The sequence below is a fragment of the Alternaria postmessia genome (assembly GCF_024291825.1).
Source record: "Alternaria postmessia strain BMP 2775 chromosome Unknown scaffold_56, whole genome shotgun sequence".
Lineage (NCBI taxonomy): Eukaryota > Fungi > Ascomycota > Dothideomycetes > Pleosporales > Pleosporaceae > Alternaria > Alternaria postmessia.
In genome coordinates, this window is record NW_026260129.1 from 20,087 (window position 1) to 34,810 (window position 14,724).

Consider the following 14,724-nt stretch of genomic DNA (forward strand, 5'->3'; position numbering starts at 1 on the left):
GTACTAGGTATAGTTGTTGTTATTATTATTGTTGTTATTATTATTATTGTTATTATTAAGCTAGTTGGCCGACAGGGTTGAGATGAGATGGGAATAGGTAGGAGCGTAGGAAAGTGTACAATTGATATACAAAAAGTCGGAGATATAGCGTCGCCGCAGCTCCCGGTTACACCTACATTATGCTGTCTACCCAACGCCGAACCCATGCATGCGATCAGATTAAGAAAGGCCCATCGTACGCTCCATCCTCTTCCTGCAGTCGTACTTGTTCGAGCGACGGGACCGTGTTGGGCTTGTAGAAGCCCAGGAGCATCTCCATATCTTCTTCGGTCATGGCGCAAAGGTCGTCGAGCGAATACTGTTCGCAAACTTTTGACATCCTACAGATTCTGAGTCAGCTTGTGTCTTCAGGATGCGATGGAGATGACGCACCACTGCATCCGCTTTGGACCCTCCTCGATGTTGGGAGCGACCTTTCGCAGCTTCCTTCGCAGCATGCCGACTCTTTGCACGGCGTTGCCGATGTTGTATGGGAGTCCGGCTGCTATCTGCCTCCTTACGATGTTGGCTAGCTTGGGACCGTTGCCGTTTGTGCTGACCATGATCTGCAATGGCCCGTCGCGGTGGACGCTGCCAAAGTAGAAGTCGCACTCGGGTGGCACGTCGGCAATGTTGGCTGCTATCCGCCTCTCCTTGCACAGCTTGTATATCTGCGACGAGGCTTCCGGGTCGTCGACGGCCGTCAGGACCATGTCGACGCCATCGAGATCCTGGGGCTCGAACTTGCGGTCCACATAGTCAACCTGGCCCTGTTCGATTCGGTAGGCGACTTCTTCGTTGAGGCCGTCGCGCGGAGAGACGACGGTGATTTTGGCGTCGGCATTGAGCACGTTGACGATGCGACCAGCGGCGACCTAGACTTTTGTCAACCGTCAATACTTTGTAGGGACCCATGAGGCCTGTGACATACCTCGCCGCCGCCGACTACCAGGACGCGTTTATTGCGGATCTGCCATGCCAAAATCAACGAGCCGCCGCCTTGGATCTCTGGGTAGGGTCCTTTCATGGTGCGGAGAGTGTTGCGGAGAAGGAGGAGGCAGGCCGGAGATAGCCATGTCGACTGTTCCGCGTCATTGCCAAGGCCGTGCAGAAGAGGACGCGCCGGGCTGGCCTGTATATAGAGTTTTTCTCATCGCATGTGATTACTCGTCAGAGTCAAATCACGCAATGCTTCCCACCCTGCCGGCCACTAGCAATGTCTCCATTGTGCGACTGCGACGACGGAACGGACATGCATCCTTAGCGTGCCCTGTAACGGCGCGCCCAAGACCCACGCCTCTAGCCTACCCATCCTGGCCCATGTACTTTCACGACTCCACAAGACACTCCCGAATATGACCTCCCGCAGGTCTCTGGGCGGCGGTCGCGTACTGGGGAGCGGGAGGAACCTGTCGCCCGCTGCGCCACCTCCGCAGCCAACAGCAACTGCACCTGCCCATCGCCGCAATGCGAGCCTGCTATCGCCCTCGGAGAGCTCGGTGTCGCTGAGCTCGCAGACGTCCATCAGCCCAGCCAGCACCCATGAGACCCGGGAGGACATCAGCAGCAAGGTGCTGATTGGGCCGACTGAAAATGCGGCGGCGAGCGCGTCCAGTAGACTCGTGTGCCCGATATGTAATGAGGAAATGGTGGGTTCATGGCACCTGCCGAGTATGTACAGTGATTCTGACGTAGCAGGTAACATTACTCCAACTCAACCGGTACTACTCCCTCATACCAGCTCACCATGCTATTCCTGACTAGTGTTATTAGACATCTCGACGACAACCACCAGAACCTGGTAGTCGAGGAGCAGGATGAGGTCAAGAACTGGTTCGAGGCGCAGATGCACAAGGCGAAGAAGTTCCAGCCCCTCGCCGTCCTGAACCAGAAGCTCAAAGGACTCGACGTCTTCGAATCCAACGATGCCCCTACGCCCCCTCAAATCTCCCACTCCGCCAGCAGCTCGACCGCCCACGCTGCCTACGAACCCGCACCCGTGCGCCGAGACCCGGAGGAGGAAGTCACGCGAGCACATTGGCAGAGGCCGGGATACCGCGATGTGTGTTCAGATCCCGTCTGCGCAAGACCCATCACCGCATCACAAATGGCACTGGGTGGGAATCAGCCAGCAGTGAACTGCAGGCAGTGTGGAAGGCTGTTCTGCGAGGAACACACTATGTACCAGATGAAGCTGTCGCGGCAGGCTAAGCACGACCCCGTCAGAGGCATCTGGTGTCGAGTGTGTGAGACATGCTACAAGTCAAGAGACGGCTACAACGACCACCACGGTGTCGAGCGCGACCACTTCGACGACTTCGCCAAGATCAGACGGAAACGGGTGGACAGGGAGCGCATGGAGGTTAGCAGGCTTGAGAAGCGCCTTACAAAGTTGACGCAGCTCCTCGCAGACCCACCACCGATAGAGGAGACACCGACTACCGGGGGCTGGTTCTCCTCACTGGCGGGCGTCAAGAACCAACGGAAGGCTCTGGAGCAATCCATCATCACTTGGCAGGAAGATGCTAAAGTATCCAACTGCCCCTTCTGTCAACAGGAATTTTCGACATATACCTTCAGGAGATCCCATTGTCGCTTGTGTGGACGCGTAGTATGCAGCGACCCGAAGACTAGCTGCTCCTCGGAGGTAGGCCTTAATGTCGACGCCAGCGCGCAAAAGACCGAGAAGGATGCTGCTCAAATGAGTATCGACGTGCGAATGTGCAAAGATTGCCAGCACACGTTGTTCGCTAGAGGCGACTTTGAACGCGAACTAGCCGACAAGCCCAAGGACCAGCGCGCATATGAGAACCTTGCTCAGTTCGAAAGAGGCATTCGACTACTTCTTCCACGCTTCCACAAGCTTTTGCAAGCGTTGCAGGATCCAGACAAGTCGCCTACGCCGCAGCAGTTGACCGACGCAACCAAGGTACGGAAGCGTTTGATGGATGGCTTCGCACAATTCGATGTGGCTGCGAAACGAATACGAGACCTACCTACAGATTCGCCGACACAACAGAAGCTACAGCGAGCAGTATACCAACAAGCTTACAGCTTCCTAAGCTTGCACATGTTGCCCTTACGGTCGTTACCGAAGATCCTAAAGCATGCTGCCCCGCAAGGCCGATCGAACGGAGGCAGTGCTCTCGCCTCTATCAAGTACAACGACCGCTCTGCCGGCAGTGTCGTGAGCAGTAGCGAGGTTTCCGCAATGGAATCAGAAGAGAAGGAGCTGAGGGAACGACTGATTGTGCTTGAGGAACAGAAGTTTATGGTGTCAGAGATGGTTGCCGACGCTACCAAACACCGAAGATTTGACGAAGTTTCCAGTCTTGCGCAGAACCTGGAAGATTTGAACAAAGAGATTGACCAAATCAATGGCCAACTTGGACAATTGGACTTTGCCAGTGCGTACAATGGAGGGATGGCTAGTCCACAGCCTGGGTGAACGGCTCCAGGGATGTAGCCTTCCAGAACCTTGACTGGCCCTATTACAGGGCATGGTCACAATATCGGTTTTTCATGGCGCCGCTACGGACCGATGAACTCCACAGGCGATAAACGCAGGAGTCACCTCACTGGGACAAGAGCCTGTCGTTGTGACCTACCATGGGTCACTATTCCAACGACCTGCATGCATATCTCAGATGTTGTGCACGCCCCGGGCGATGGCCTCCAGGCCGGTAACAGAGGTGACAGGTTCTCAAAGGAGAACGGCGTTGTAGGGATTCGGGCGGGACATGTCGGGCCTTTTGTGAGCACCACGTCTCACATTATATCCATAATAGTATACGTAGCAGAAGAATGAAAGGGCTACCACCTGTGCACTTACGATTCCTCGCGATAAGAGCTATACAATATTGCAATTTCCCATGTTCTCGATGCTGTGATTTTTTCGATGATGCTCCAGCCTACCCAATCACAACATCACGCGTTGCCTCCGTCTGTCATCTAGCATCCAACTAACCTCGACCACAACCACTTACTTCCGACGTCACATACCACCAACGTCACTACAATCACGAACCTCGTCGTCATCCCCGTCATTTCTATCCACATTCCCAATCCAGTAACTCTCCAAACAAAGTGTTGAAAACGGTGCCAACTTTTGCTAGCCCAACTGTTGCAACTTGACTCGCCACTGCCAACTTTGCCAACCTACTTTCGGCACGTCATTGCTCGATTAGGATATGTACGGGCCGTGCGCGGGCCCGATTCGGGTAATTAGGCTCCACAGGGGAATGTATTAGGAAGGGATTGAATGGTACTAACAAGTTTTGGGATATGTGGGCGCGATGGCCGGGAAGGAGTTGTTGTAGGGCTGAATTGTGGGGATCGGGGGAATGGTAGTGGGTGAAGTTCCGAAAACTGGCCGGCATCGCATCTCGCTGGTCTCGAAAGTGGTGACTGCCTTATTGTTGCCTTTTACAACTTGGGCTCGCAAGTGATTGTTTATATTCAAGCCGGAGACGCGCAGAGCGACGAAGGCATGAGTGGGCCAAGCAAAAAGGTCATTGTAGTCTACGCTAGCAATGCGCCTTGTTCGTGGCTGAAGACAACGCTCGCATTCTTCTCAGATGCATCGAAATTTGAGGACTAGGGAAGCAACGAATCGGAAGTGAACTTCTGGAAGATAATTTCGAGAGAATACGGTTGGTTTAGTCTGTCGTTCAAGGCTTCTGGGGTTACATACGACCTCAGAAATGAGATTTCATGTTTTTTTATTCCAAGTCAGCATAGTGCTCTTGTCCACACTCAGTACGCCTCTAATCTCCACCATCGGTTACGCTGCTGTGCCCAGCTTCGCCCATCTCAGCTCGGTCATCACTAGTCGTTCTCCGGCGAACACCCGTACTGACCGAGTGACCAGGCTTCGGATGCTCGTTGTGTTCGACCAACGGGAAATGCAGAGCAGGCTTAGTCGCCAACGCGTCCCTAATCTCATCAACACTCTTCGCCGCCCATTCTGCACTACCCACGTTGCTCAATGGATAAAGAAGCTGGTTGTCCGGGTGCATAACCACTTGCTCGATGCTGGGCGCTGCTTTACTCATGATGATATCCACATCCTTCCTGATCTGCAGGCAGAATGCATCTAGCGGCAAGTCATTCACATCAGTACCGAAGGGATTTTCAATCTCGCGACCGATGAGCGCGATGCCTAGGATAATGTAGGCTGCAAAGACGCTTGCGGGGATCGTGATGTATCCCAGGAGCTTGTATAGTTGGAAGGGCAGAAGAAGGATATACACCCAAGTCTAGAGGTAAGCGTATAAAGTTAGTATATGCCTCACATGCAGTTCGTACAGAGACACTTACGATTTGGCTGATGGCAATGCTATACGCCAAGGGGAGCGGAGTGGAAAGGATGCGCTCAGTCCCCGCAAGCACATCATTGAAGCTTGTGAGCGCGTTGAGAGATTGCGTTTGGTAAATGGAAACTTTGAAGGTGCCATTGTCGTAGATCGACTTCATGTAGACACTCAGGTGGTTGAGGATCTCCAGAGGAAGGTTGCCAAGTGGCACACGCGAGCGCTTCAGCAATTTGCGTGGGTTTGATTCGGCCATGGGTAGCCCGAGGAACTGTCCTGCCGTCTTAAATATACCCGGTTTATTGGCTTCTGGCTGATCAGCATCGCGCGCGAAGGTGTCCAAGTGGCCGACCAGGTGCTTTAGGTCATCGTAATGGACGCCAGGCTCGAACCGGAGCTTGTGCTTGAGTGCGACCGCATACGCGGCGATCAAGTTGAGACAATTGATCTTGGCAAGAAGATCTTGTTTACCGAGCTCAGCGTCTTTTTCATGCCGTTCATCGACATGAATCCAGATAAGGCGAGCAAGGTTCTGGGATTGGAAAGCGAGTTGTGCCCAGTATTTACGGCCGTCATTGTATCGCTCGTAGGCAGTGGAGCTTCTGAAGCTTAGTGCCAGACCGACGACAAAACCAAGAACGGTAAGCAGGAGCTGATTCACACTAACTGGAGGAAATCAATACATGATACATGCTAGAAGAGTAGGTGTGACACATACGGTCGTGGACAAACTTCGATATCAGCGTAATCATGGTTGCCCAGCCAGCTACAAAGAGCAGAGGCAGCACCATTTCTGGTGTAACACTGCCGTGGACGCGGAGGAAGACAGGCCATTTCGAATGGTGATCGAGGTCGCGCGGGCCAACCTGATTTCTGTTAGTGACTACACAAGTCGTTATCAATAAAGATATACAAAATAATCATCAAAGTCCTTGTCACTATCTTGCTTTTTTAGTGGCGGCCTGGCCGATGCACCATTCGTGCCGTTCGACACGTTTGCCGTGCTTTGCATCTTCTCCGCCATCACGAGGTATCGTCGCCTGCGAAAAAGATAGAAATGAAGGTCGAGCTTAACGATTTTTCGCGTTCAAGGTTGCGACACGCGAGCACTTCATATCGTGTCGCGTGCCCCTATCCCTGACCGTTTCTCCTGCATTCCACCAACCTATCAAAGTCTGGAATCTAGGTCTGGCGTTTACAATCTCTGGGTGGCGCCGTGCGTCAGTTATGGCGATGCTGTAAATGGCAAGGCTAGAATACGTGACTCCAATCGAACGCGCTCACGTAGCGGGAATGGTGAAGCATAGCCTCTATTAAGATGCTTCCCGTCTTGGCAGGGTCTCTCTGCGGGCTTACTCTCTGTGCGATGCGGGATGGAGATGAGTAGCTGAGCCGTGATTGCTTTTCCCTCGGCGAGTTATTGTTCTTGCCGTACGAACGAGACCTCTGTGCGACTTAGTACAGCATGTACCGAACCCTATCAAATGCAGCACCACGATGTGTAAAAGCTGCCAAATTTGCCTGGATGCCTGTGCGTAGTTCACAAATGGTGGTTTTAGATAGGTGTCGGTGACCAGATAATCAGCGCATAGATTGGATCGTCGACTAAGACAAACCGTAATTCGCCTGCGATTCAAGCTTCAGATGTATGGATCAGGGACAAGGCCCAGAACAGGTCAAGCTTCAGCTGTGCGAAAAGGTCGAGATCTTGTTCTACGACTTGGCAACATTGGCACTGGCTCAGCTAGCAGACACCGCCACAATCACAACTCATTGGTTGTTGGTTCCAGCCACTGTGGCCGTGTACTCAACGCGCTTGGCATGGAACGGACGCGGACGATCAGGGCTGAATGTGTGGGGTTGGGAGATGTGCTCATCTTGGGGTAAGGATCGGCGATGAACGTCAATATCTGGTATCACGGCCAGCATCCTATACACCAATACCGACCTTCTGATGTTTACCAAGGTAGTGTGATGTGAAAGAACATTTGGGTTGGGTCTTCGATACTAAGGGTTCATGGTATGATAAAGGTTGCCAATCGGGAAACCTCATTCATTATCTATATACAGCTTCACGGACGTTCGTAGATTTCAGCCAATTCTTGTCTCTCCTTGGCCTACCCTTGTATTAACTTTATTCATTTTGATCACCTAACCGCCTGTTTTCATCCTTCCTCTTCTCGCTTGATCTCCACTTACTCAAACCCCACTTGTCCTTCTTCGCCTCGGATTTATGTTGACGTTCCTTGATCTCTGCTATTCGACTCGTTATCTCTCTGCCCTTCTCGCCTAGGCATTTCGCTCTGGCCAGAAAAGCCTCGCCTTTTGAAGGCACTGGTGCTGGCGTTGGGGTGGGAGCAGACACTGCAGGGAAGACGGTTGGGGCCGGCATTGTTTGTGGAGGCATATTCTCTTCTCCCCCTGGTTGTTCCGGTTGTGCCCACGGATTGAGAGCTGGGAAAAGCTCTAGTACCGCGTCTGCTTGTGGTTCCAGAAATCGGGGTGCGGGACTACTTTGAACACTCCATTGCCTGTCAGACGAGTCTGATTTCAAGCCAGGTACTGACTTCTGACCGCTCCTAATATTGTCGACTTTGTTGATATGGGAGGCGGGTTCGACGGAGGCGTAAACGGCTCTTCCAATGGAAGCATGCTCGGAATCCGAGAGGGAAGAGAGACTGGTCGTGGTGGAGTGGGAAGATGGAGCTGGTGGTACGACCCGAGGCGGCTCACGACCTTTATTCTGGGTGTCGTGGGTGGAGTGTGGGTGATGGGCTGGTACCAGAAAAGATGGTGTTGAGGCCGTGGGATGGTTGCTGAGGGGGATGGGGGATTGGCTATCCTCCTGATTGTGTGTTCGACTTTCTGCATCGTAGCTGGTACTATCATGACGAGAATGGTCATGTACTTGTTGGAGGATGATGGGATCTTGTAGGCTGAATTGCGCGTACTCCCGAAGTGCGGAGTCCTGGTCTGATTGTAGCTCAATGAGCAAGTCGCGGCGCGAACGGCGATCTTGAAACGAAGCTACATTACCTCTTTCATGATGGGACTTCAACATCGAATGAGAGGGCGATGGAGCGGCGGATCGACATAGACTCCTTGGCTCTTCCTCCAGACACTGTCCATCGTCACGCTGAGCAAGTTCGTGGCGTAGCGTTAGATCCTTTCCATTTCCGTGGCGTCTCCTATCAAGCTTATCCAGCTGTCTAGACCGTTCCTTTGGCGAAGCTGGCGGTGTCATGGGGGTTCCGACATGACGGGCTGTAAAGCCGCTTCGTTTCTCATTAGGCACCTCATTCTCGATCGTCAGTATGCTTTCTGATCGATTTGAATCTCCAGCCAATGATGCCGTCTCTGCATGCCATGTCTCTTCACCCTCCGTCTTCCTTCCATGCGCCATCAATATGGCATATTTCATGAGCGACGCTGCGCTATGTGGGTCTGCGTTTGTTACAGTAATTCGCACATTGCGTGTTTTGCAGGTTATTTTGGAACCTGCACTGACTTCCTTCTTGCGCTCGCCGATGTCTTTACAGGCCAGTGAGCCTAGGGAGCTCTTCCGAGTCGGAATAGAAGGAAGGACCTTAAAGGAACAAGAGGACTGTGCCTTCTCGGCCATACGCTCAAGCCGTTTCTGGTCAAGTTGAAGCCTCTCGTTTTCGACGCGAATGCGCTCGCAGTGTGCTTGTCTATCAGCCCCATATTTCTCTTCGTCATTTGATACCCTTTGCAGAGGTTCTGAGTTCGACGATGTGCTGTGTATAATCACCCTGCTTTGGGGGATGTAACCGCAAGCAAGCCATTCGCCCTTCTCTCCGAGATTGACATCCATCGAAAGCACTTTCTTCACCTCCTCGAGGCAAAACCACAACACCTCTTCGTGGTGACCTTCTTCCGGCTCCCGGATGTCTTCCTCAAACCAGACCGGGATGTGCACACCATTTCCTATGCTCATCCAGGCAGGTACCATCCCGCTTGTATCTACGTCTACTACGATAGCTTCGTACGAAGGGGTATCTTCTCTGACTTTCACAATATAAGGGCGCTTTCTTGAGGCGGTTTTTTTGCTCTCGTATAGAGAGATAAAGCTGGATGCAACGTTTCGCTGGAAATGTGCTTCGATTGTCGACCTGTTGAGCGCATCATAGTTGAACTGCTGCGATGAAGATATGTCATGCACGTTTGGTCGAGCGACGAAGATATGGAGGTGGTTGGGGATGGTGCAACGATTCTTAAGGAGAGCGGCCTGGTCTGATCGCGGTTGTTGAATAGACCTGCGCATCATTAGTCAAGATGTCAATATGTAAAACTATCTCTGTGTATCTTCTAAATTTTTCTTGTGAATTCGATGTGTCCCGGAGGTCTTTTCGGCGTTTCACATTCTCAACGTGAATTTAAAATGCGGTGAACATTTTGCGAGTACGTTTAGGCAAGAAAGATTTGGGAAAATAAGGTGATGGTACAGTCAGATTTGACGACTTACAGAGACATGATGGAAAATGATGAATAATGAATGCAAGGAGGCTGTAACGTCGACTAGAGATATGCAGGCGAGCTGAAAAGATGGGGATGTGATATACTAGGTGTGGCCGTACCTACCATGGTTCTGTGCTCGGTTGCGAACAGTGGCCACCTTGGACCCTATAGTATGAGATTAGGGGTCTGTAATCGAGTGGTATGAAGTGGATCACCTCGCAAACTCACACGACGCGCAATATACGAACATCATGACGTTTAGGAGAGAAGGAAATTCCTGTTAGTAGAAGTTGATAGAACGTAATAGGATAAATACATGCCGCTCTAATTGCGACGGTCAATAGTCCTGGATCGTATAGTCAGCTGCGAAAGCTGAGCACTAAGATTACGGTGTCAGTTCATGGTTTTCAGCCAGCCTGCATAGTTCGACTTACATGCACTCTGCTTCGTCTGTAGAACCACCTCCCGGATTCTCGTCCAAAGCTTTGGCATCAGCCAGCGCCAGCGCCCGCTGCCACTCGTATGCTCTGAGCTGCTGCTGCCTTATGTTTTCCATCATAGGAGAGTCAAGCTTGGTGGTTCTTTCATGAGAAGTCCATTCCTCGTCGGTAACTTTCCCAGCGCTTGATGTGCTGTGCCCAGCGAGATATGCGTTCAAGCCGCCACCGTCTTTGACCCAGACTTGGAGTAGTCCAGATATGAAGATCTCCGCTATACTCGCCTGTTCTTGTCGGAAAATAAGGTAGATGATGAACTGGTGCATTGTAAAATGTTGTGCAAACGTCCCAATATCGTAGAGATGTTTACAGATGTCCTCGACGAGATTCATGACATAATTGGATGATTGGTGTGCGCGGTGCTTTGCTAGACGCTCAGGTGAGTTTATCGAATACCCGCATTCGCTAGGAGGATATTGGAGGGGAGTGTCGCGTAATGATAGTGGCGTTTCGTCACAACGTTTCCGAATGCCCTGGCAGAAGAGCTCTAAAGTCTTGACACGCCTTTCGGAGCGACTAGTTGTTTGAAGATACTTACGATAGCCCCTTGTGGACAGATGTTGTGCCACGGATTGGCGAGAAATCTTATCTATGTGCCACGCGTGCTCTGAGGCTTTGCCTTGAGACAAGTAGTCGATCACAAAGTCGCGGATTGTGAGAAGTTGATTAGGCGTCGGCGCGTTACCGTCACGGTCAGCTAACAGATGTATGTATATGGATGGTTGCTTCCACGCTCTTTCCCAAATCGCAATATGTTCTTGTTGCAGGCTAGGATCAACCTGCATCCTGCGCACAAGGTCGCCTTTGACTGCTGATGCTAGGACCGAGGGTGCAGAAGCAAGGATCTGAAGGCATTCGCGTTTGTGCGTCACCCGGTCTGTTGCGTTGATGACAGTGCTCTTCTCATATTTGGGCATTTCGGCATCGAGTACTTCGGAAATGAGGGATTCGTAATGCTTTTCGCTAAGTAGATCCGCCCATCTTGCGCGTCGTCCGTCGAGCGACTTTGTCGTTGACTCCAGTCCGCTTTGTTGTCGAGTAGCTGAGTCAGAAGTGTAGCTTTGAGCCCTTGTAGTAACCGTAGATAAAAAAGCTGCGTTCGAAAAACGAGCAAGAGAACCTGAGCGAAGGATTGGGCGACAAAAAGACGGCAGTCTTCTGAACATAGGATACTGATAGGGGGTAAGGATTGGGTATGAACCAGGAGTCGAGCGTCGATTGTTGAGTTTTGGTAGCTTGCAAGCTTCACGGATCGACATTGAAGCAGTAGTCACATAAGCTGTGCCTTCCATCCTCTTTGTGAGTCTTGAATGAAGGCATGCTCGACAGGCAGATGTGAAGCTGTGGTAGAAGGAGCGAATAAGCATACTGAATTCTAGGTCAGGTTCAAGACAACGTTAGCAAGGAAAGATGAATTTACACCTGGCAGGCTTGGATGTGCTTTTTTATTGCGATCCTCTGCTCGCATGTTGTTACAGAGCTCTTTGTTGAATGATCGGGTATCTACGCTATCGGAATGGTTCCAACGCTCTGAAACCACTTTGTTGTGTCTTGAGGCCTGGTCTCGCAGAGCCGTCGTGCCTTGATCCAACGCTGGCTGTTCGCTGTCCGTTTGCCATGTGTTAGACATAATCGAACACTTGGGCTGTGGGAAGTTCAGGTCAGAGATTTGTTATCGTGAAGGTACCATGTCGCGTCAGGGACGCGTTGATCGATACCAGGATGTCGTTGCCAACGGTGTGAAGCAAGCGACAGCGTGAGTTGCAGATGGTCATAGTTCAAGCAAGGCTCGAGGCAAGGAGTGTTGTGAAAGAGTTGCAGCTGGCCGGAAAGGGGAGGTGCCGGTGAGGTGTGGCGTTTGTGGCTGGTGCAGCGCGATTGACTCAATGCCCCTCCAAAGTTGTTGATGGAGCCCCTCCGACTGCACACGAGCTCCACAACCTCGACACTTTTCTAGTAAGTCACGAAACCCCACGCGTCATTGCCTATACAACAGTACATGTGTTGAACGCGAGGCACACAACCCACCCATAAACGTACTAACGCCGCGTAGAAATGGCTGAACCTACAGCACCTGCACCGCCCGCCGCTGAGGAGGAGAAGGGCCCTTCCAAGCGTGCGCTCGAGAAAGCCGCAAAGAAAGCCGCAGCAAAAGCCAAAAAGGCAGAGCATGCTCTCCGTCCCAAGGAGCAAGCGAAGCCTACCACAAAGAGCGAGCCGACGAGCATCTTCTCTGAAGGCTGGCTGAAGCGCATCTACGAAGAGAAGCCCGTCCAAGACGTCCAGACCCGATTCCCGCCCGAGCCCAATGGCTACCTCCATATCGGACACGCCAAGGCTATCGCCGTCGACTTCGGTTTTGCGAAGCACCACAAGGGCAAGTGCAACCTACGTTATGACGATACCAACCCGGAGAAGGAGGACGAGGTCTACTTCACTGCCATTCTGGATATTGTCAAATGGCTAGGCTTCGAGCCCTCCAAGATCACATACAGCAGCGACAACTTCGACAAGCTATACGAGCTTGCAGAGCAACTCATCAACAAGGACTGTGCCTATGTGTGCCACTGCTCACGTAAGTCTACATATGTTTGACTGCTCCTACAGGGTTAACAATCAAACAGGCGAGGAGATCAACAACCAACGTGGAGGACCCGACAATCGAGGCAAGCGCTATGGCTGCGCCCACCGCGACCGACCGATCGAAGAGTCTATTACCGAGTTCCGGGCCATGCGCGATGGCAAATACCAAGCCGGGGAGGCTTTCTTGCGTATGAAGCAGAAGCTCACAGACCCCGACGAGGGCAACCCCCAGATGTGGGACCTGCCCGCGTACCGCGTTGTTAAAGAGAACCATCATCACCGAACTGGCGACAAATGGAGAATCTACCCTACCTATGACTTTACACACTGTATCTGCGATGCGCTGGAGGGTGTTACTCACTCGTTGTGTACTGTTGAGTTCCGTCAATCGCGTGTCTCTTACGACTGGCTGCTGGAGAAGTTGGACATGAAAGTGCCCAAGTCGGACGAGAAGGGTCCTATGCAAAGAGAGTACGTAACAGCTCCTGTTTGAAAGTCATTTCCAACTAACGTGCGCAGGTTCGGACGCCTCAGTGTTGGCGGCACCATCCTCTCGAAGCGACGCATCCTCCAACTCGTCGAAGGCACAACTGTCGAAAAGAAAAACGCGGATGGCACAGTGGAGACGCGCAAGATACCAGGGGTGGTACGAGGATGGGACGACCCCCGCTTGTTCACCATGGTCGCTTTACGCCGTCGCGGTATTCCAGCCAAGGCCATGCTCAGCTTCGTCGACGAGCTCGGCGTCACAGATGCACTCTCCGAGGTCGAGCCTGCACGTTTCGAAGCCTCCATTCGAAAACACCTCGAGCGAACTGTGCCGCGCCAGATGATGGTGCTAGACCCCATTAAAGTAGTCATTGAAGACTTTGCAACTGAAGATGAGCAAGAGATGACCGTGCCGTACGATCCTAAGGGTGCTATACCCGGTGAGCGAAAGGTCAAGATTGGTAGCGCGGTTTACATAGATCGCAGCGACTTCAGAGAGGAGGACAGCGCCGATTACTTCCGTCTGGCACCCAACAAGGCTGTTGGTCTATACAACGTCCCGTTCGCGATCCGTGCGACATCGTTCTCCAAGGATGATAACGGTAACGTCACCGAGATCAAGGCTACCAAGGTGCCCGGCAATGAGAAGCCCAAAGCCTACATTCAGTGGGTCGATGTTGCGACAGCCGTTCCGGTCACAGCGCGTCTGTACAGCTCCCTCTTCAAGACCGAATCACCTAACACACTGGACTGGAAGACAGGTGGCTGGGCTGACGATCTGAACCCCAACTCTGAGATCATCCATGACAAGGCTGTCATCGAGCGGGGAATCAAGGACCTCATTAGCCAGACCTCCCTGGATCTGAGCGGTTCGTCAGATGCCCTTGTGCGCTTCCAGGCGCTGCGCACGGCTTACTTCTGTGTCGATATTGATTCCACAGAGGACAAAATTGTGCTGAACCAGATCGTCAGTCTGAGGGAAGACAAGGGAAAATAGATGCATAAAAGGCTTTGGCGTCGGCTTTGGCGTTGAAGGTGTGACGATAAGGTCGGGGTTGTAGAGGCGTTGGTCCGCAAAGTGTTCAACGTACAGTAGAGATATCCCCGAAATCTAAAGTTGAATCACACGAGTTCCTGATTTACGTGATAGAGAGTCTGACATGACGTTCTTTGTATCCTTGTGGACCTGTAGGTATTCTAGCGCTTACCTACAGGATTTAATCTTATCAATTGTAAACACCAAAGTTGAGCTGTAAGACCAAAGAGCTCAAAGAGCTAGTTCTAAATAGGTAGGGTTCTTCTGCCTCGTATAGCAAGGACCGTGT

General features: G+C 51.9%; 5 protein-coding genes across 5 annotated transcripts; 2 read left to right on the forward strand and 3 right to left on the reverse strand.

Annotated features, from left to right (window-relative positions):
* Nucleotides 1-214: 214 nt before the first annotated feature.
* Nucleotides 215-1,066, reverse strand: J4E82_007766 (uncharacterized protein; the record flags this gene model as incomplete). The annotated part of the gene is made up of 3 exons (XM_051734008.1): nucleotides 215-380; nucleotides 433-914; nucleotides 971-1,066. The coding sequence occupies 3 exons, from the start codon at nucleotides 1,064-1,066 to the stop codon at nucleotides 215-217; spliced, it is 744 nt and encodes a 247-aa protein (XP_051586177.1).
* Nucleotides 1,067-1,394: 328 nt separating this feature from the next.
* J4E82_007767 (uncharacterized protein) lies at nucleotides 1,395-3,487 on the forward strand (the record flags this gene model as incomplete). The annotated part of the gene is made up of 3 exons (XM_051734009.1): nucleotides 1,395-1,688; nucleotides 1,738-1,760; nucleotides 1,813-3,487. 3 exons carry the CDS (start codon nucleotides 1,395-1,397, stop codon nucleotides 3,485-3,487), a joined length of 1,992 nt encoding a protein of 663 aa, XP_051586178.1.
* A 1,318-nt stretch (nucleotides 3,488-4,805) lies between these two features.
* On the reverse strand, nucleotides 4,806-6,375 carry J4E82_007768 (uncharacterized protein; the record flags this gene model as incomplete). The annotated part of the gene is made up of 4 exons (XM_051734010.1): nucleotides 4,806-5,297; nucleotides 5,359-6,017; nucleotides 6,070-6,217; nucleotides 6,265-6,375. The coding sequence occupies 4 exons, from the start codon at nucleotides 6,373-6,375 to the stop codon at nucleotides 4,806-4,808; spliced, it is 1,410 nt and encodes a 469-aa protein (XP_051586179.1).
* A 1,110-nt stretch (nucleotides 6,376-7,485) lies between these two features.
* J4E82_007769 (uncharacterized protein) lies at nucleotides 7,486-11,244 on the reverse strand (the record flags this gene model as incomplete). The annotated part of the gene is made up of 2 exons (XM_051734011.1): nucleotides 7,486-9,628; nucleotides 10,265-11,244. The coding sequence occupies 2 exons, from the start codon at nucleotides 11,242-11,244 to the stop codon at nucleotides 7,486-7,488; spliced, it is 3,123 nt and encodes a 1,040-aa protein (XP_051586180.1).
* Nucleotides 11,245-12,382: 1,138 nt separating this feature from the next.
* J4E82_007770 (uncharacterized protein) lies at nucleotides 12,383-14,396 on the forward strand (the record flags this gene model as incomplete). The annotated part of the gene is made up of 3 exons (XM_051734012.1): nucleotides 12,383-12,902; nucleotides 12,952-13,381; nucleotides 13,430-14,396. The coding sequence occupies 3 exons, from the start codon at nucleotides 12,383-12,385 to the stop codon at nucleotides 14,394-14,396; spliced, it is 1,917 nt and encodes a 638-aa protein (XP_051586181.1).
* Nucleotides 14,397-14,724: the final 328 nt, after the last annotated feature.